The sequence below is a fragment of the Hypomesus nipponensis genome, chromosome 21 (genome assembly GCF_054491055.1).
Source record: "Hypomesus nipponensis isolate SF chromosome 21, ASM5449105v1, whole genome shotgun sequence".
Lineage (NCBI taxonomy): Eukaryota > Metazoa > Chordata > Actinopteri > Osmeriformes > Osmeridae > Hypomesus > Hypomesus nipponensis.
The window spans coordinates 10,951,548-10,972,834 of NC_140381.1; the positions used below are offsets into that span (position 1 = coordinate 10,951,548).

General features: G+C 47.4%; 2 protein-coding genes across 5 annotated transcripts; one reads left to right on the top strand and one right to left on the bottom strand.

Annotated features, from left to right (window-relative positions):
• Positions 1 to 9,200: 9,200 nt before the first annotated feature.
• LOC146237975 (uncharacterized) lies at positions 9,201 to 16,673 on the top strand. The gene is made up of 11 exons (XM_084686178.1): positions 9,201 to 9,363; positions 9,700 to 9,804; positions 10,057 to 10,233; positions 10,378 to 10,429; positions 10,527 to 10,633; positions 11,890 to 12,014; positions 12,131 to 12,167; positions 12,267 to 14,430; positions 14,593 to 15,965; positions 16,058 to 16,163; positions 16,390 to 16,673. The coding sequence occupies exons 1-11, from the start codon at positions 9,316 to 9,318 to the stop codon at positions 16,527 to 16,529; spliced, it is 4,434 nt and encodes a 1,477-aa protein (XP_084542304.1). The 5' UTR covers positions 9,201 to 9,315; the 3' UTR covers positions 16,530 to 16,673.
• Positions 16,674 to 18,406: 1,733 nt separating this feature from the next.
• Positions 18,407 to 21,045, bottom strand: LOC146237976 (fish-egg lectin-like). 4 transcript variants are annotated; one of them, XM_084685443.1, is made up of 6 exons: positions 20,972 to 21,045; positions 20,199 to 20,293; positions 19,870 to 20,100; positions 19,350 to 19,567; positions 19,129 to 19,256; positions 18,407 to 18,879 (listed from the first exon to the last, which is right to left on the bottom strand). In XM_084685443.1, the coding sequence occupies exons 2-6, from the start codon at positions 20,260 to 20,262 to the stop codon at positions 18,732 to 18,734; spliced, it is 789 nt and encodes a 262-aa protein (XP_084541569.1). In that variant the 5' UTR covers positions 20,263 to 20,293; positions 20,972 to 21,045; the 3' UTR covers positions 18,407 to 18,731. The 4 variants fall into 4 exon arrangements, with proteins under 4 accessions (XP_084541569.1, XP_084541570.1, XP_084541571.1 ...); XM_084685444.1 differs by having other exon boundaries at positions 20,199 to 20,342; positions 20,972 to 21,035; XM_084685445.1 differs by having other exon boundaries at positions 18,408 to 18,879; positions 19,870 to 20,097.
• Between the last annotated feature and the right edge of the window lie 242 nt (positions 21,046 to 21,287).

Below are 21,287 nucleotides of genomic sequence, written 5' to 3' on the forward strand. Positions count from 1 at the left end.
CATCGTGTTTGGAGGAGAAAGAATGCCAAGTTGCAGCCAAAGAACACCATACCTACTTTGAAGCATGGGGATAGAAACGCTTTGGGGCTGTTTTTCTGCAAGGGGACCAGGACGACTGATCCATGTAAAGGAAAGAATGAATGGGGCCATGTATCGTGAGATTTTGAGTGAAAACCTCCTTCCATCAGCAAGGGCATTGAAGATGAAACGTGGCTGGGTCTTTTAGCATGACAATTATCCCAAACACACCGCCCGGGCAACGAAGGAGTGGCTTCATAAGAAGCAATTCAAGGTCCAGGAGTTGCCCAGCCAGTCTCCAGATCTCAACCCCATAGAATATCTGTGGAGGGAGTTGAAAGTCTGTGTTGCCCAGCGACAGCCCCAAAACATCACTGCTCTAGAGAAGATCTGCATGGAGGAATGGGCCAAAATACCAGGAACAGTGTGTGAAAAGATTGTTAAGACTTACAGAAAACGTTTGCCCGCGTCAGTGCCAACAAAGGTTATGTAGCAAAGTATTGAGATGAACTTTTGTTATTGACCAAATACTTATTTTCCATCATAATTTGCAAAAGAATTCATAAAAAATCCTACAATGTGATTTTCTGGATTTGTTTTCTGTCAAATTTTGTCTCTCATAGTTGAGGTATACCTATGATGACAATTACAGGCCTCTCTCATCTTTTTAAGTGGGAGAACTTGCACAATTGGTGGCTGACTAAATACTTTTTTTGCCCCACTGTATGTCTGGGGTGCGCAGGCAGCAGCTGTCTCTGGAAACGCTGCCCTTTTGACGGCGGCGGTCTCGAAACTTTCCACGGAAAAGCCTGAGGGACTGTCAGCCGAGGAGACATCGTGGGTTGCCAGAATGGCGCCTGCAGCTCTCCACCTGAACCAGGGGGCAGCGATTTGCGCCGGCAGAGTGATGGGCAACAGCGTGGTTGTTCATCGCCCCCTGTGGTTATTGCTCACTGCCATGAGAGAGGCGGACAAGTCCGTATTGGTAAGGCATATGCCCTTGCAGAGGAAGCTCAACGCTGCTCCCTTTTCCTCTTTTCTCACAGGTGCCTCTCAAATCAGGAAGAAACAAGCCTGCCGTCCTGTGGCACGAGCGGCCACGGCGACGCAGGCTGCTCCTCCCGCGGCACCTGTCCCACCCTTGGCTGTTACCCCCGAGAGAGCGGGTTACAGCCGTCCACCTAACCCCAGCTGGCGCGGTGATGGAGGTGGAAAGAAGAGGAAAGCATGACTGGCGGCGGGGACCGAGGCTTCGGTTTCCACCCCTGTTTGTATGGATGGAATAAAGAGGCTTGGACCTCTGCTTTGCTCTTTCTTAGAAAGACAAGTGTTTCTTCCAGTGCCTCTTACGGTCTCGACAGATACTGAGCTGAGCACTCGTACTGTTGTCGAGCGGAGTAATGAGTTGGTTTCGGTTCGCGGGTTTTTCCACAACTAGCAATGCCAAACCATTGAGCATGCAGGCTACATAGCGGAGTCTGGTCCAGCTAGCAAGTGTGTGGCCAGACTGCTAACCACCCCCATGCACCATAACACAGCGTGTGACTCTGTTATCACGTTACTTGAGCCACCGCTGCAACAGTACGCACAGACCTCTGGTCGCGCTGTGAGTCCTCTCGAGGCTCATAATGAGGACCGCACTCAGACCTCTTTTGGCCTTGAGACGCTGCTCCAGCGTGCACAGCGGCGGCTGGTTTCAGACGAGAGTACAGCCGTTTCCTGTCTGCGGCTCCACAGCTGAACACACGCCCGCTCTCTCTGCGTTATGCAGAGTGGCGAGAGTCAAGCTCACTGCCAAGTTGGCTAGACAGGATACTGAGAGAGGGTTATGCCATCCAGGTCATGCGGACTCCCCCTCCTTTCAGAGGAAGGGCTTTCAGAGGAAGTGCTTCCCGCTGGAAGCACTCGCGCTCCGGAAGGAGATAGCGAGTTTGCTGACCAAAGGGACAGTGATCAGGAGAACTTGGGTCTCTACTCCCCTTATTTTTTGGTTCCCAAGAAAAACGGGGGGATGAGTACGATTCTAGACCTGAGGGTGCTCAACGAGAGTGTGGCCAAACGGCCCTTTTGCATGCTAACGTTAAAGCGTTTGCTGACTTGTGTACAGCGGAACAACTTTGGGATCAGCATAGATCTGAAGGACGCGTATTTCCGTGTGCCTATCAAACTGAAGAACAGAAGATTTCTGTGTTTTGCCTTCGAAGGGAAAAAGTACGAGCACACGCGCCTGCCATTTGGGTACCCGCTGGCTCCTCGAACTTTCTCCAAGTGCGTGGAAGCAGCTCTGGAACCAATGCGGCGGAAAGGTATACGCATTCTGGCGTACCTCAACGACCTGTTAGTTCTGGCTGGGTCTCCGGACAGAGCTATCCAGGACGCGACCTCACTGGTGAGTCAGCTCAGCCAGTTGGGGTTCGCTGTCAACTGGGAGAAGAGCGCTCCATGGTCCGCTCAACAGTTTACCTACCTAGGTATCCATTTGGACACTGTTGGGATGAGAGCCAGACTGTCGGCACCACGGAGAGAGGCTATTTCGATAGCTCTCCGTGCATTCCGGGTCTCACGCACAATCACCTCGCTGTCGGTGATGTCCCTGTTGGGGTTGATGGCGGCGGCTCATGTAGTAGTGCCATTAGGCCTGTTATACATGCGCAAGCTGCAGAGATGGTTCGCTCAGCTGCGATTGGATCTGGTGCGACACCGCCGCAGACTGCTAGTGATACCGAGATCAGTCAAAGACAATCTGAACCATTGGAGAGACCCCCGTGTCATGACGCGCGGAGTCGACATGGGCAGAGTGACATCTCTTTACCCGGTCTTTACGGACGTGTCCTTGACTGGGTGGGGTGGAGTATGTCAGGCGGGCTTGATAGGAGGGAGATGGGAATCGTCAGAGACGCGTAACATCAACCTCCTGGAGCTCAAAGCGGTTCGACTGACTGTTGAAGGATCAAGACGTTCTCGTCAGATCCGACAACAGGGCGACGATGGCTTACATCAACAGACAGGGTGCGCTCTCTTCCTCGCTGAGCAGAGGAAGTGTGGACTTGGGCTTTCACGCACCTATGCTCCCTGAGATCTCAGCACATTCCAGGTCTGCTCAACGAGGGATCGGACCTGATGTCAAGGGGCGGCCCAAGAGAGGACGAGTGGAGGTTGGAGTCGTCCATCGTGTCTCTGATCTGGGCACGCTTCGGCCGAGCACAGATGAATCTGTTTGCGTCACGAGCAAACAAACAGTGTCTTCTGTGGTTCTCGCTGCGCGCACAGGACAGACCTCCGCTTGGAGTCGATGCATTCGCGCACCGTTCCTGGCCGAGAGGTCTACGCATTTCCACCTCTCGCCTCCATCCTCCCCTTGCTAGCTCGGGTGAGGTCGGAGGGGCTGTCGGCTATTCTGATATCCCCCGATTGCCCCGGAGCCCCGTGGTTCCCGGAGCTGATGGGGATGCTGGAAGGCGGGCCTTGGCCCATACCTCACCAGATGGATGCGCTTTCTCAGGCCGGAGGCTTGGTGAAGAGCCCTCCAAGAGGCCCACTTATGGCTTGGCTACTGAGAAGGAACTCTTAGATCGCAGAGGTCTGTCTGATGCTGTTATTCAGACCATTCAGAGTGTGCGCGCACAGAGGGTACGCGTTGCGCTGTCGAGCCTGGTGTGGAAAACAGAACCTTGACCCGGTCTCATGTCCAGTCGAAATGTTCTTGTGTTTCTTACAATCGTTGTTTGACGAGGGCTTAGCTACGGGCACTGTTCGTGCTTACGCGGCTGCCATTTCAGCATGTCACAAAGGGTTCGCCAAGACAACACTGTTCAGCCACCCGCTGGTCAAGCGTTTTCTGGCTGGGGTGTGTAGGCCCAGGCCACATCCGAGAGCGTCAACACCTACATGGGATTTATCTCTGGTGCTTGATGCTCTGTGTGGGCCACCTTTCGAGCCCATAGACAATGTGTCATTACGTCTGCTTTCTCTCAAAACGAGTCTGCTCCTCGCTTTGACTACGGCTAAGCGAGTGAGCGACTTGTGCGCTTTGTCAACACGTGCGGATTGTTTGATATCTCGGGTGATCGAACAAAAGCAGTGTTGCGCCCTAATCCACCTTTGATTCCCAAGGTGATTAGCCGAGCGTTCAGGGCACAAAGCTGCGAACTGAGAGCTTTTTTCCCACCTCCGCACAGTAGAGAGGAGGAAAGACGCTTACATAGGCAGGCTGTGCCCGGTGCCAGCTCTCCCGCGCTATCAGGAGTGCAGAGCAAGCATCAGATTTTCTCCCCTGTTACTGATCTGCTACGGCGGATCGAGGGCTGGATTACCACTCTCAAAACAGAGACTTTTTCTCACTGGCTCTGCGAGGCTATTGGTCTTGCGTACGAGTCTATGAGATGTCCCGTGCCACCTGGATTCGGGCTCATTCCACCTGAGGAGTGGCAGTCTCTGCCGCCATCCTCAGGGGTGTAGTGGAGTGGAGGAGATTTGTCAAGCAGTGTCTTGGTCATCGCCTTCACCATTAGTGCGGTATTATCTGTTGGACGTTTCCTCTTCATCTTTTGCGCATTCTGTCCTCAGCATGGCTGGTGGATCAGGTGTAGTGAGATGAAAACTCGCCGGGTTCTTGTGGGCCCTAGCTGCGAGTTGTTCATTGATTATATTGCATTAAGTGTGGGACAGGCAGACATTCTCAGTTGAGATGTATATACTGTATGTGTTCTGTTGCCCCTCCAGCTTAGCTGTTGTGCAGGTGAGAGGAACAACATGTGTTTTCTGACCCTGGACGGCTCTGTCTCACAGTAGCGGCCTGACCGGGTCGGTGCCTTGTGAGATTATGTGTCTTTATAGATCTAGTCTCTGGGGGTATATCTGGCCTCGCTCGCACCGCCTAAACCAATAGGAGCAGAGCTCCCCTCCACAAAATAGAACGATAGTTAATGGAGGTAACTCCAGTTCTATGAGTGGAGTGGAGCCCCATAGGGCTGCAGGCCCAGCTCGACTTATTCAAACCAGCTGTATTTAATACTTTTGGGAGGATGAGTGACAACTGTCACCTTCTTATATAGTCATTAGCTGCACAAAGCAGCGGGTAAACCAATAGGAGCAGAGTTCCCCTAAGGGGCTCCGCTCCACTCATAGAACTGGAGTTACCTCCATCTATGGAAGCAAATCGTGACCAAAATTCAAATGATAATGCATTTCCAGAAATACATTTGCATTTTCAGAATGTGTCTGCATTATTTGACTCATAAATGAAATTAGTAATCAATCATCCTATTTGCCTTTTAATTTTCTTCTTTAAGACTGCTCATTCTTTCACTTAAAATTGAAATTACGTTTTCAAAATATGCCCCAGCAAATAGATACAAAAATTCAATTTGAAATGTAAAATATAAAAGTGAAAATGCATTTCCAGAAATGCATTTTCATTTTCAAGAACGTGGCTGCAAAATCGTGACCACAATTCAAATTCAAAGCATTTCCAGAAATGTATTTTCATTTTAAGAACGTGGCTGCAAAATCGTGATCACAATTCAAATTCAAATGCATTTCCAGAAATGCAAAATGATCAAAAAAGCATTCTGAGTGGCGCAGCAGAGTGACGTCAGTAGCCGCTCTTCTTCAGCTCCCTGCTGACCGAGCTACCCATCTTGTTCTGTAGGGGGCGGAGTGCACATCTGCATTGCATTACATAGCAAATGTGCTGACAAAACTCAGCAAGGAATGTTCTTGCTCCGGCTTTAACCTATGGCAGCGTTGCCACAACCGCAGAATAGTTTCGCTCGCATCTTTCTCCGCCGCCATTACTGAACTACTCAAACTAGTGCACGACATTAACGTCATCGTTCTCAGCCACTCCCTCTGTTTGCTGATTGGACCTACAAAAAAATTGTTTCTGGAAACCGACTTCAGAGCCGAGCTCCCAGACCTAGTACAGAAGCAAAATCCAAATTGAGCGGAAGTACATAGGAGGGCAGAGCCAGGCTAGGTCTTTAGAGGACGCATCACAGACTGAACAACTTGATGTCAAATAATGATTAAAACAGTGGCAGAGCTACAATTAATGTGTAAATCTGTGACGGCAGAGTATGCAGTATTTTGTCTCTTAATTTTTCAGCCCCATCTTTAGTTTCTTAGCCTGGTTTTCCATCGTTAATTTGTTACTAGCTAGCTTTTGATGTGTAAGTCCCACTGTTGTGATTGACTATACGATCGTACCGCCCGAAGTGCGTTCCTTATATTGATGAAGAAAGTGTTTTGTCCGTCTCTTCATAAACAGAGTGACTAAGTTCAGTTGAGTTCTGGATTTTAATAAGTATTATCAATCTGCAGATTGGGAGAGAAAACCAGACCTCTGCAATAAATGACAACACAACCCCAGTCTTAGGTCTCAATCTCTCTCGGCTCTGAAGGCCGGAGGACCATCTTTATAGTGCACAAGAATGTAAACATAGATAGTGACAGTCAGGCAGTAATGACGTTACAACAGTCTCAGAGAAAGAGATTCACAGCTCCCAACACATGACCACTCAGACTAGAGAGTTCATAGTTGGAGCTCTCCTTGTAGTCATGACATGGTACATTTAGCCAGTACTTTCTCCTGATCCCGAACATCTATTAACCCTGACACAATCTACTCTTATTAATAGCAAGCTAACATGACAATATACTAACTTTTATCCAATGACTAGTTCTATTGATTAATGAATAATGTAAGCACACAGGAAATCGCAATTTCTTCCACAACATCCAGTTTAGGCCTATTACATAATTTTGTTTGATTCCTGTCATGCCAAAAAATCCCGCTTGATGTTGGAAATGGAAGCATGGTTTTCAGTGCTTTAGTGGCGATCTCAGGATAGCCTTCATCCAAAACACTGATAGAGTTGTTGTCTCAACATGCTTCATTGAGTGGTAACTATCACTTGTCATGTGTCAAGAGGAAGAGACGCGCATGATACCGCTCAATAAAGCCCACAAACTTGCGAAAAATGTGTAAGTCTTTGCATAGCTTTTTTGCTCAAGGGAAAAGGCCCGCGGAGAAGGAGAGAATCAGGTGATTTTTCAGAATAAAACGTATTTCAGACTGATAATCAATTAAAAGGAAATAATTGTATTAATTATTTTTGTGCGGCCCGGTACAAAATGACCCACGGACCGGTACCGGTCCACGGACCGGTGGGCACCGGTTGGGGAACGCTGCTCTAATTCAATCAATTTCCCGGCACATTTGCTATGCGATGCAATGCAGATGTGCACACTGCCCCTACCGAACAAGATGGGTAGCTTGGTCAGCAGGGAGCTGAAGAAGAGCGGGTCGTGACGTCAATCTAGCCTGGCTGCCAGCCCAATTTCTCCCCACCCACAAAAACATTTGGTGGGGAAGTTGGGTGTGGAGGGTCTCGTATTGGGAACAACTACATAAAACCAGGATCTGGGCAGACCAATGAAATTGCCAGGGCGGGCTTTATACGATGATGGACAAATGATCAACAGTAACGTAATCAACAACGTCACGAAAGAGCCCTTGGGTTGAATTCGTTTTCAACAAACAACATATTACGTTGCTCTTATTGGTTGTAGTTCTATCCAATTGAGCGAAGAGGCATTTGTTTTACGAGTTCGGTTGAAACATGCCCATAGTTACAGCCCAAGGGAGAGTTTTCAGACTCATATTCTGACTAGAATCATGAGTATGACAACGTCATGCTAACGTTAATCTGCTAAACCGCTCATAATGCTTTTTCGTTCATTTTGCATTTCTGGAAATGCATTGTGGTCACGATTTTGCAGCCATGTTCTTAAAATGAAAAAGAATTTCATGAAATGCATTTGAATTTGAATTGTGTTCACGATTTTACAGTCACGTTCTTAAAATGAAAATGCATTTTTGGAAATGCATTTGAATTTGAATTGTGGTCACGATTTTGCGGCCACATTCTTGAAAATGAAAATGTATTTGTGGAAATGCATTTTCATTTTCAAATTTTACATTTCAAATTGAATTTTGGTATCTATTTGCTGGGGCATATTTAGCAAATTACATTTGAAATGTATTTTTCGTTTTCATTTTAATTACGTGAAATAATGAGCAGTCTTAAAGAGGAAAACTAAAATGCAAATAGGATGATTGATTACTAATTTCATTTACGAGTCAAATAATGCAGATACATCCTGAAAATGCAAATGCATTTCTGGAAATGACCATTTTGGTCACGATTTGCTTACATAAAGAACTCGTTACACATCAAATCAGTCGTTGATGCTCTGTAGACAAATAGCGAAAAGTGTTAGAAACGAGGAAAAAGTAGAATCAAAGTGTAGTGGAAATGTACATTTATATTAGTATTTCCTAGTTCTTTATCTTTAAAGAAACATGGATGAAATCCCAAAACATTAAAAACTTTGGCGACCTAAACAGAAGGTAATTACAGACTTAAGTCTGTAAACCTAAATGAATAATTTAAACGGTGAGAAACATCGAAGAAAATACTTAATTCTTTCATTTAAAATAATAATAATTAGTAGGTGAATGCAGTGTTCAGTATCGTTAATCGAATCGATTGGACATCATAGTTACAGATAATCCTCAGATGCAGTATTAGACAAGGTAAAACACAAAGTAAATATCCTTGCATATTTCCTGTTCAACCAACCAATCTGTCGAGCACGAGTCTCAATCTATTTGAATATCAATCATTATTACTATTACTGTTATTATTACTATTACTCTATTCAGTTGCTTGTTGTTGGTTTCAAGCAGTATCTTTAAGCTGTATAGAACTGCTTTGGCATATCTGGCATGTGTGGGGTGGGGACTGAAGTCTGTCCATATACACAGTAGACATAATGCTGATAATAGATTAACCAGTACTTAAAATGATTATGTATGGTTGTTTATATCTGTCTATTGGGCCCTGGACATAACTCACATATGTTCATTTATCCATACAGCCTGTGGGTGGCGCCATTGCCGCATGAAACATATAGATGGCAAGAAAACTTGGTTTATTGATCAAATACAAATTTAACTTTTCTGTCTAAAACGCATTGTTTAGGAAGAGACGACGCATGGCCCTCTCCATGGTGTATTGACATATTATGACGTAATCGGGCAGACAGGGATTGTGACGCGCTTTACAAATTTATAAGAATGTTACAAAATGTAATCAGTCATTGATGCAGAAGGCAAGGACCGAACCGCGTCTACTTTTTTTCTAATTGAAAAGTGTAGTGGAAATGAATAATTATTGAGGAAAATGCATGTATTTATTTGAGTATTTCCTAGATTTTCATCTTTAAAGAAACATGGATGACATCCCGAAACATAAAAAACTTCGGCGGCCTAAACAGAAGGTAAGTCTGGTAAACCTAAACAATTTAGACTGTCGATAAACGAACGACGAAAATACTAGATTTTTCCTAATTGTTTCAGTATGGTACTTTTGCATTTGATAGTTGTGTTTCACAAATAGCCTACCCCAAAACTGTAGACCTTTTTAATAGTCATATTTCATATGTAAAAGTAAAATTTATTTTTCGAAAATCTCTGTTCAAGACACTCGCCGTATTTCGCCACTAGCCCCTTCTCACTCCTCCTTATGTTTGTGTGCCCGTGTGTTTTCTTACGTCTGTGTATCTATTTGGCGTGTGTGTGTGTCTGTGTGTGTCTGTGTGTGGGTGCCTGTCTAGCCTGCTCGTCTCGCTACCAACCGCCTCGGGCCCTGTTGGCCAGCGCTGGGAGCTGAACTGAAGCTTCCTGCCCTGCTGTTCTCAGAAATTCAGAACCCCCTCCAGGTAGGAACACATACCTGAAGAGACTCAACACATTTGACACTTTGTTCATGTTGTTCACATTGATCAAAAGCAACATACAAACATACAGTAGATGATAGAGGTTCAGATGTGCATACGCCCAACAGTGTTTCAGTGGGTAGAGCAAAGGGAGTCTGTATTTGACCAGCTAATATCAACATAATCTCAGATACAATATGCTAATGTCGAAGTGCGATAATAACAAGATAATCATGTCAGAACTTGGTGCTAAAGCCTCCTCGATGTCCGGAGCCCAGCCGCAAGAGCAAGGCTGCCAGGAAGGCTGCAGGAGCTGAGAAGGATACAGGGGCCAACAAGGGGCCACTGGCAGAGTCCTGGAGGGTTGTGGAGGACGCTGGAGCGTCTTATTATTCAGCCGTGGCTGACGAGCTGGCAGGACTAGGCATGGTGGTGAGTAGAAGGCCCTAATCCACCTCCCTGGTACTACAGACTCCAGCCAGGCTCATCCCCTCCTCTCTATCTTCCTCCACCCCTCCTATATCTCTGATACTGGCTCTGTTACTGTGCCTTGCTAAGTACGTTTCTTGCCTTAAGGTGACTGGTGGTGCATGTGCAAAGATGCTTCCCATCCCCCAGACCAGATACTGTGAGTCTTTGTTCATTAATGTATCAACATTTAAATGATCACTTTCTGTCAAGAGAAGGGATCCACCAATCAAATTGTGACTCTGTTCTTCCTCTAGGTGTTCTTCCAGCAATCAAAAGTTCCCCTCACCCAGTGGAACCAATCAGAGCATCGGCCTCTGAAACACTCGGAAACCTGGGCTGTGGAGCCACACCAGATGGAAGGGTGAGTGCGTACTCCACTCCACCTCCGTCTCCACCTCTGTCCCCATGCCAACCTGAGGCACAGTCTCCAGGTTCTTCTCCACCTCCAACCTTGAATGACCACGTGACCCAGGACACCACGCCCAGTCTTCTGTCATTGGAGGAGACCGGGGACAAGCTTTCTGTGTTGGAGGCCATGATGTCACACCCGTGAGTGTTCCTCCAAACGTCCCTTTCAGATTAGTGTCCTGTTCAGCATACTGTTAAGATGTGTCGTCAGTTGTACTGTACTGTATAGTGATGTCAAACGTCAGTTCTTGTTCTTGTTACAGTCATTGGCAGGGGCGCCGTACAGGGGGGAAAAATTAGGACGATTCTAAGGGCCCCTGACTGACAGGGGCCCCCAAAAATAGAAAAACTCATAGAAATGATCAAAAAATATTAATATATATTTTCATTTTCATGGGGCCCAAAATTCCTGGCGGTGCCCCCGGTCATTGGAAAATCATCACAGTGTCCTGTTGAGAAAGGTAAATACAATTGTTACGTGAATTCATTTTACTCAGTCTGACAATCACCACGTATCTGTATTGCCACATGACATGTTCTCAGAAGATCAGAAGCCCCTCCAGGTAGGAACACATACCTGGAGAGACTAAACACATTTGACACTTTGTTCATGTTGTTCACATTGATCAAAAGCAACATACAAACATACAGTAGATGATAAAGGTTCAGAAGTGCATCAGTCTAATAGTATTTCAGTGGGTGGAGCCAAGGGAGTCTGTATTTTACCAGCTACTATCAACATAATCTCAAATAAAATATGCTCATGTCGAAGTGCAATAATAACAAGATAATCATGTCAGAACTTGGTGCTAAAGCCTCCTCGATGCCCGGAGCCCAGCCGCAAGAGCAAGGCTGCAAGGAAGGCTGCAGGAGCTGAGAAGGATACAGGGGCCAACAAGGGGCCACTGGCAGAGTCCTGGAGGGTTGTGGAGGACGCTGGAGCGGCTTATCATTCAGCCCTGGCTGACGAGTTGGTAGGACTAGGCATGGTGGTGAGTAGAAGGCCCTAATCCACCTCCCTGGTACTACAGGCTCCAGCCAGGCTCCTCCTCTCCATCTTCCTCAGCCTCTCCTATATCTCTGATACTGGCTCTGTTACTGTGACTTGCTATTTTTCTGTGACTAAAGTATTTTTCTTGCCTGCAGGTGACTGGACCTCCGTCTCCACCTCCGTCTCTACCTCTGCCCCCATGCCGACCTGAGGCGCAGTCTCCAGGTTCTTCTCCACCTCCAACCTGGAATGACCACGTGACCCAGGACACCACGCCCAGTCTTCTGTCATTGGAGGAGACCGGGGACAAGCTTTCTGTGTTGGAGGCCATGATGTCACACCCGTGAGTGTTCCTCCAAATGTCCCCTTAGTGTCCTGTTCAGCATAATGTTACGATGTGTCGTCTGTTGTACTGTATTGTAAAATGATGTCAAACGTCAGTTCTTGTTCTCGTTACAGACATTGGAAAATTATCAACAGGGTCCTGTTGAGAAAGGTAAATAAAATGTTTACGTGAATTCTTTTTACTCAGCCTGACAATCACCACATGTATCTGTATTGCCACATGATATTTCCCTCCCTCCCTCCCTCTAAGAACAAGAGCGTAGCTGAGCTGCAGGAGCGCTCGGAGAAGGTCGTGGAGTGGGTTCTCAAGGTGACCAACGGGGTGGTCCTGCCTGCCATGGCCCTTTACCAGGTCCTCCACATGCGCAAAAACCAAGATGGCCGCCCGCTGTCCGCCGCCATGTCCTACAGCAGCTGGGACTCCCAGAGCGACAGGTCCTCTTCCGCAGGGCTGCTGTCCCCAGCCAGGCCTGTCACTGGCTCTCTGACTGGGATGGTATGTTTCAACCCTGCTGATTCTCCCCAGGACCAGGCCTCTTCCCTGGGCTCCAGCCAGCCCTACGTCCCCCAGGGCGTTCTGAGAATGATCTCAGAGAGGTTCCACCCTCTGCTGATAGCAGGGCAGGGATCCAGGCCCCAGAGCAGGCTGCTGGGTGGCAGGCCTCTAATGTTGGACTCTGATAGGCCCACGGAGGAGGACGTCCTCGCCACGGCATCCCTCACTCTGGCGGAAATCCTGTTGAAGGTGCAGGCGGTGATGGATAAACAAAAGCATGATGCAGAGGACAGGCTGTCAGCCTGTGTGGAGGAGCTCTACAAGTCTGTCATGGGAGAAGTGCTGGAGAAGTTTGTACTCCACCACCCCGGCTGCTTGCTGTCGGACTGCCGCGTGACCAGCATCTCCGAGGACCTGATATGCAACGCCTGGCGGGACGCCAAGGAAAACATTCAGGTCCTCGCCAACAGTCACACCGACGCCATCAACGAGCTGGTGTCCCTGCGGGCCTCCTTCCTCATTGGTAGCGTGGCGGAGGCGGAAGAGATGGAAAAGGTGATGGCTTTGCCCAGCCGCGTGATGTCACCGACCCTCTGCTTCCTGAAGGACAGCCTCTCTGGAATCCTGGCCCGCCACACCCTGTTCCACAGCCCGGGCGTGGTCCCCACAGAGGAGAAGCTGGAGCTGGTGAGGATGGTGGGGGGCTTCCTCCAGGAGATGGAGCCCACAGAAGGAGGCTCTTCCCTGGACCAGCTCCAGCCCCAAGAGGCCTATGAGGCCTCCCTGCTCCAGAGCGTGGCCACGGCCTGCAACGTGATCCACAACGTCCTGAAGAACTTCCACGCAGCCCAGCAGCTGATTGGGCAAGTGGAGGTGGCAGACTTCCTGCAGCCTGGAAGTAAGACCTTCACCATGGTGGTGGAGTGTGTTAGCCAGAGCCTGCTAGGAGACGTTGCCATGGAGCTGGATGCCCTCTGGAGGAGGAGGAGCTCGGGGGCCAGCAACAGCAGCGGGAGGAGCAGCAGGAATCAGGAATACCTCCCTTTTCACACCCAGCAGGAGCGACCAGTGGAGTGCAGCTGTGCTAGCAAGGAGGAGCAGGAGGAGAAAGATCCTCAGAAGAAGGAGGAGACCACCCCTTACTCCTCTAGGAGCACTAGCGCCTGGAGCGAGGCTAGCAGTGCTGCCAGCTGCCAAGACCTCAGCCTCACCGCTGAAATCATGCTGGACGCCATTGTGCGGATGGCCCACTCAGCCTCCAGATCCTCCCCCGGCGATGACGATGACAAATGCGACGGAGGCTCCTCCGTCAAATCGTTCGACCAGGAAGAGAACGACCCGGGCCGCCTGCTGGCATCGCACAGCATGTGCACCAGGATGTTCCAGGGGAGGATCCACCACTTCTCAGAGCAGTTGATTGGCCGCATTTATCAGCTTCTCCTGGACACCCGGATGGGACAACCCCCCTCGACACCCCATTGCCGCTCCGAGCCCAACTTCCAGAACCCGGAGGACAAGGAACGTCTGGACCAGGAGTTCTTCAACCCTCTGTTGTACAATTTCTTCCAGACAGCCTTCAAGAGCCTGATGGGGAACCTGCTGGGCGAAGAAAACTTCACGGACGACCACCGTGCCAACTCCTGCAGCGATGCGTCCTCGGACGGCAGTGACAGCAGCAGTGACAGCGGCAGTGACAGCAGTGACTGTCCCTCCCTGGACTGGTCCCGTGGGATGACGCCGGGCCCCAGGGATGAGGTTGAGGGTAGTAGGAGATCGCAGAGCAGGTTGAAGCCCTCCTACAGCCAGGACCAGAGGCGGGCGCTGGAGGCCATTTGTGAGGTGTTGACTACCCAGGCGGGAAGTGACATCTACAAGACCTGCAACGACCCACAAGAAAACATGGTCGTTGTGATCAAAGGTAGAGACATTTTTTAACTTTAGATTAAAAAAACCTGATAACTATGCTATTGTAAGACATGCTGTTGTAGGATGTAAGTTTTGAGTTCTGCTGAATGACAGTGTAGGTCCAGTAAATAACTAAAATAATTATATTGTAGTTAAGTGTTTTTTCTTGTGCCAGGCCTTGATGCTGAAGCCATGACCAGGGTAGGTAACCTAGCCAGCTCCTCCTCTGAAGAAATCAACCAGGAGGTGACAACAGAAGGTCTCGAGCCAGAGACAAGTTTCACCAACCAAGTAGGCCAGCTTGAGATGGATGACAACGAAAATGCTGCCTACCCTGATGATTTCCACAAAAAGGAAGAAGGGTCAGATTGCCAGATGAATGTCTTTTCCAAGGGTGTCTTGATCGAGGAAGAGGAGAAGGATGAAGATGATGGAGCTGCAGGCCTCCCTGAGGAGGTCCAGGATCATCCCTCCCTACCCGTGAGCCCCTCTGAGACCCCTTCCCTCCAGTCCGGGGAGGTTCTGATCCAGGAGAAGGTCCTGATGCCTCCCCGGCCCAGCGCCCTGCACCACCAGACCCTGCATGACCTGCTGCATAGGCTGGTGGGACGCCTGGCCCTCCAGGGGCCCCTTCGTTCCTGCTTCACCCCCACCAACTCGGAGATAGAGGCTGTTCTCCTCCAAGAAGTGGGCTGGTTTCTCTGGAACCAAGCCGGGATTGGCCTCGTCCTGGAGCACGAACCCCAGAACCCGCTCTTCGGTGGCGAAGACGCCCTGGACGCCATGTTTGATGTGACCTACGCTGAGCTGATGCTCTGTTCCGATAGCAACAGGGCCCAGGTCCACTCCGCCCTCCAGGGAGGGGCAGGCATCGTCTGCATGGCTGAGAATGTCGCCAAGGTGATCTGCCGTCACGCCGAGGTTTGGGGGCCTTCTGCCGTGTCGGGTGAGATTCCTGATTTGGAAACAGGTTGTGAGGAGAAGGAGAGCACAGAGGACTCTGCTGGCTTGGAAAAGGCCGGTGGAAGTTCCAGCCCCTTCTTAAGCAACACAAGCTTGGATGAAGGACTTGAGATAGACACTACTGGATTGGAAAAGGCCGGTAGAAATTCCACCACCTTCATCACAAACACGAGCTTGGATCAAGGACTTGAGATGGACACTGCTGGCTTAGAAAAGGCCGGTGGAAGTTCCAGCCCCTTCTTAAGCAACACTAGCTTGGATCAAGGACTTGACACTGCTGGCTTGGAAAAGGCCGGTAGAAATTCCACCACCTTCATCACAAACAGGAGCTTGGATGAAGGACTTGACATAGAGTCTGCTGGCTTGGAAAAGGCCAGCAGACTCACTTCCTGCCTCTCATCCTCCTCCACTTCCTGGTCCTGCTACTCCTCCTCTTCTTCCACTTCTGTTCTTTCCTCTCCTTTGTCCTCCAAATCCTCCACTAGTTCCTCCACCTCCAGGGGCTCCATGGCTCGGGCCCCTAGCCCAGAGGGACATCATTTGGGAAAGGCCGACACCCCCATCCTTCAGAGATGGTTCACACTGGTAAGATGAAAACAACACCACACACTGGCAGAGGGACGACATGTGACAATCTCAATGAATCTGTGTGTCTTTGCTCTCACTTCCAAACCCAGAAGAAAGAGAAGACTTTCCGTAAGGATGGACTGAATGTGGCTGCTAAGGGAAAAAAGACAAGCAAACTATTCAAGACAAACAAAGTGTCTCCCCTTAGCACCGAACGTGAGATCCTGACTGCATATTTACTCATTTAGGCTTTCCCACTTTAGTTGGCTCTCCCACCATTTCACACACACAGACTTGCACACAAACACTCTCACACACACACACAGGCATACAGATATGCACACACACACACACACACACACACTATTTTTAAGTGAGAGGTCACAGTGCTGAAGTTCTGTGTGATGTCATACCTTGTTGTGTGATGGTGTTTCCTGTCCAGGTCCAGACCTTGGTGAGTCCCCCATTGCTGGAGGAGAGAAGAAGAAGAAGAAAAAGTCCTTCAAAGCTTTCTTCCGGGGGATCTCCACAGCTCTCTCCAGGGCTTTCTGCTTCGGCTGCGTGAAGGATATTCACCAGTAGAGGGCGCCACCTGCTTACTCAACTTGCTGCAGTGTCAAAGAGAGAGAACCTGTCACTACGGCAACAACCGTAGCTACTTCCCTCTTCTTCAGTTCTGTGTAACCAATGTTTTTAGTATATTTCAATAAAAAATACTGGAATTTCGTTTATATCTCCTTTGTAATCGTTAAGCTGTTCGAGTACAAGGTTGTGACATCACCATGTGAGGGACTGCATTCACACAGAGAGGCTGAATAGCATTTGTTAGTGATTGTACACAACCACTGTACATCAGTGTAAAAGTTACCTTAAGTAATATTTGAACTATCATTACATTTACATGGCTGACATTTAAGCAAGTTTCTCAGTTAGAGAGATATTTGTCCTTCGTTTTTCTGCTTTTTACTGCAGCAACCCTGAACCCTCACTCCTCAGTGGACTGTTATTTTAGCAAGTTTTTCAGTTAGAGATCCATTCTTTCTGCATTTTAACTGCAGCAACTGAACACTCAGAGTGGAACACTCAGAGGGCATGAAGGCTTTCTTTTTGTCTGTATGTCCCAAAGTGACATCTTTTTAAATTGAACTTTAAAGCAACTCTGAACCCTTACTGGGTATAGGTGGGCTGAAGATCAAATTCAGTTCTTGACATTGTAATAAAACTCTTGAATAAAAGTATTTTCAGCTTTTTTTTATGTGTTAATGTTTAGGTTGGACTCTGCTGATTATCATTATTAGGTGAGTAGTCAGGTGCAATGTTTGCCCAAACCATATGACCCTACACATATACACCTGCTAATAACGCCACATGTATGGCAGATCAAAGTCAGAACTTGTACAGACACTTGCTCAGGCCTGCATCGACGTGAGACCAGCATTGGATCTATTATGTTTCCTTGCCCAGCGCTAAGAGAGACAGGATCAGTCAACAGTGAACAACCTCCTCTCTCTCTCTCGATCCTCATCAGTTTCCTTTAGGGTTTGGATTGGTTGAGGGGCAGTTCTATGGGCGTATGTGAAGCCCTCTGTGACATGCTTGCGTGTAAAAAGGGCTATAAAAATCAATTGGATTTATTTTTGATCCTTTTGCACACCACTATGAGCCATGTGCATGACATGAACAGAGAACAGCAGCAGAGATGCTCAGGCAGTTATATGTGTGTACACAGTATATGTATTTATTCGTTTATGTAAAAAATATTCATTTATTCATTCAGTTTTTAAATGTATTCACCATTCATCCACAACGACTCAAAATACAGTGGAGATATCCATCTATTTTAGTATGTGTGAATTCCCTAGCTATCAAGGCCATCATCTTGGTGTTATGAGCACCTCATTCTACCACTTCTAGGTGAAGTGAGGACACAAACGTGCCTTGAGAGGTGAGGGCATAAAAATGTGTAATGAGTATGTGTCGTGCATGTCTTGAATGTTTGTGTGCGTGTGTAAATGTGTGGCCTTTTTGTACATACACCTAATGTTGACAATCCTGACAATGAGCACTAGTGTAATACTAGTCATCTTTGAAAACTGAGAATTCTCTGTATGCTACATAAAGATGTCATACAGCATTGAGATATTGAGGTCAAAGTTGAACGACGTAACAAGTTTAAATAAATTATTCCATTCTGTCCGGCGGTTTACCATGCCTCAGACAATGGGCCCACATGCCCTTTGTGAAATGACTGAATAATGATTGATACTAGTACAGTTTGCTGGCTAATTTTGTAGATAGCCAACATTAGCTAGTGTTTGATATCGATTTCTCAGGACTAACATGGAACAGAGATTGCCATCTTCTTGCGTCACTAATCGAGTATCTCTGGAGAACTGCGTGATGGAGATGTATTATGAAGAATGACACAAGCAGTTTAATGTAATTTTGAGTGCAATAAGCTTTAATGATACAAAAGCCAAAACAGAAATCATTATGCTTATTTTAAAACTAACAGTTATGGAAAGTATTACCAAATATACCCTCATGTAGTGACAGGATCACTTCAGGATATTTGAAATATCTGGATACTGTTTAAAATCTGCACAATAGGTGTGTTTATCCATATGAACCAAACTGGAACCGGATAATGGAATAGAATCACAGCATGATTATGACTCTTCCAATTCAGGATGTGTTGGAAGATCAAAAAATAAAGGGTGCGTAATGATTAAGTAATTAAACTGCAGGGTTTTCCCAGCAGGGCTCCCTCTGTAAGAGCAGTGCTCAGGGCTCAGTGCAGTCGTAGATGGCATCATTGTTCAGGATGAGCCAGAGATGGCCCAGATCATAGGACACATGTTTCACCTGTCCGCTGTAGAGAGGAATGTGGGTCCAGCCGGTACCTTCAGGTTGACAGGCAGACGTGGAATCCCTGCGATGGAGACATTTCACTTCTAATCATGAAGGAATCATTTACAGTTGAGAGTAAAATGTATCACCATCACAAAACTAGAGGGTACAATTTCTGGGGAAATTGTAGGGTGTGCTTGCTTGCAGGGGTCCATGTTTAAATTACATTTTACAACTGATCTTTCTGTATTTTATATTAAAATGCATAGCCTTATTATTTATAAAAAATTATAGATTATGAAAAAATACAAAATAACTTTTGAAGACAAACCTGCGGAACACGCCTCCTGCAGAATTCACTCCATAGACAGATCCGTCACTTCCCACCTCGATCATAGACAGGCTTCCTGGAACCTTCTGCCAGGTACCGTCCCCCTCACAATTAAAGGAGTTCACCCCCTAGAGGACCCAACAAAGGCTGATAAGCAAAGTCAATTCATTTATTGATGATGGTAATTATTCCACAGACAGCAGAGCCCAGCACAGCCTTACCTTCCTCACAAAGATTTCATCGCCACTGTTAACACCCCAGCAGCTATAAGGACCACAGCTGTAGTACTTCAGGCCGCCAGGAATTTGGCGCCAGTTCAAAGCGCTATTACTTCCACTGTAGCCAACTGTGTTCTTCTTTGGAAGACAGAAAACGGCATCGACATGATTGGCTCCTGCCACAAACTGATCTCCACCAGCATCAATCTGCTTCAAGAGACCTGATCCAAAACAAAAACATCAACTTGTGATTGCTCACGATCCCATATGGAAAAAGTCTGTAAAAACCTATAGGAATTACACTAGTCATGTACAACACATCTGTGGGAAAGAGCTTGCACAGCACATTTCACACAGAAAATGTCCTTCAACACCCATGTAGGTCATAGATGTAGATCATCACTACACACTGAGGTTGTAGACATATCGCACTTTTATCTGTCTAAAAATGACTACATGCAAACCTTGTCTATTGGTGGCGCACAAATCCATATATTATTATCATTGGTGTAGTTATACTTACCAGGTACATTCACCCAGTCAGTCCCAACTAGTTTAAAGATGAGATTCTCTCTGTTGGCTCCCCAGACTCCTGCAGGTCCTACGGTGACATGCTTCAGTTTGCCTGGCAACTGTGTCCATGCTGAACCAAACCTTGTGAAGATGCTGTCGTCTTTGTTGACCCCAATTACTTGTCCAACACCTACATCAATCTGCACCAGGGCACCAGAGATCTGTGTACAACTAAATGCTGCTGGACAAACCAAAAAAACACTTGGGTTGGTGGGGGTTGTCAGAGCAGGGAAAGATGGAAAACATGCACAGGATTGAGTAACAGTTAGACAAACTTACCCACACATGAACTCAGCAACAGACAGTGCAGGGCAAAGAGGAGTGTTGCGATACGGAGAGGCATGGCTTACTCAGTGACTAACTGACAAGTAGGTCTGTAGGAGGACAGAGGAGCAGATTTATACCAACCAACGTCCGTCACAACTGTGTCAGAAGGGGAAAGATGTGGAAAGTAGAAGCGTCACCAAACGTCAAGTACTGGTTCCACCACACCATATTGTCAAACACCTGATTCAAATGAATGGGTCGTTATCAGGCCCATTTATTTGAATCAGGTGTGCTGGAGTGTGCTGGAGCAGGGCAATATCTAACAAATGCAGGGCAGGGGGTCCCGTGGACCAGGATTGAGAACCACTGTCTGTGATGACCCCGCCCCCGCCCCCGCCCCCGCCCCCCGCAACAAAGTTAAGTCATCTTTTATACATGCAGATGTCATTTGCTGTTGTTAACAATGAAACTAGTGGAAGGGGCAAGGTGCTCAGTGCTCACTGAGAAGGCGGTCAACCAATGACAGTCAGAGCTCACGCAAGAAGTTGAAACGTGAGGGAGATACCCTTTCCAAAACTTGTAAGGGCGTAAAAACTAGTTTGTGAAGGACCCAGAGAAACACGAATATCCGTCAAGGCAAAATTAGAGCATTTTTTTGGTCGCAAAAAGTGGACATATCCAGGTAAAAGAGGACACCTGGTCACCCTAAGTACAGGTCAATGGTTAAAAGAAAAAGGTGATACAAATAAACTGCAACCAAAACTAAGTAAATCTCTCTCTAAGACCTTTGTTTCAAGCTTCGTGTCGTCCGTCCGTTTTTCGTCCGTCCGTAACTTGCTGCTATTTTCCACCTCCCTCCTCCGTCCCAAATCCGCCCTTAAAAACCATCCTGAGCTGGGGGTGTGGTCCAATTACTCAGGTGTTGTCCATTTCGCTGATCCCTAGTCTAATTCAACTAAATAAACTCGACACGGCAAAATATGTGCCCAAACACAACTCAATACAAAACACACAAATCTCAGCAAATTACATCAAGTGTAAAACATAACTAAATAACAGTACATGTTACTGTTAATGTACATTAGGAATCAGTCAATTGTC

Excerpts from the sequence above, each read along its gene's own strand:
- LOC146237975 (XM_084686178.1), top strand. The coding sequence starts at position 9,316 with ATGGATGACATCCCGAAACATAAAAAACTTCGGCGGCCTAAACAGAAG. Across the intron at positions 10,634-11,889 it reads GAGCCACACCAGATGGAAGG|TCTCCAGGTTCTTCTCCACC; the intron begins GTGAGTGCGTAC and ends CCTGAGGCGCAG. Across the intron at positions 16,164-16,389 it reads GTCTCCCCTTAGCACCGAAC|GTCCAGACCTTGGTGAGTCC; the intron begins GTGAGATCCTGA and ends TTTCCTGTCCAG.
- LOC146237976 (XM_084685443.1), bottom strand. The coding sequence starts at position 20,262 with ATGCCTCTCCGTATCGCAACACTCCTCTTTGCCCTGCACTGTCTGTTG. Across the intron at positions 19,257-19,349 it reads ATGAAATCTTTGTGAGGAAG|GGGGTGAACTCCTTTAATTG; the intron begins GTAAGGCTGTGC and ends TGGGTCCTCTAG. Across the intron at positions 18,880-19,128 it reads GCAGGAGGCGTGTTCCGCAG|GGATTCCACGTCTGCCTGTC; the intron begins GTTTGTCTTCAA and ends TCTCCATCGCAG.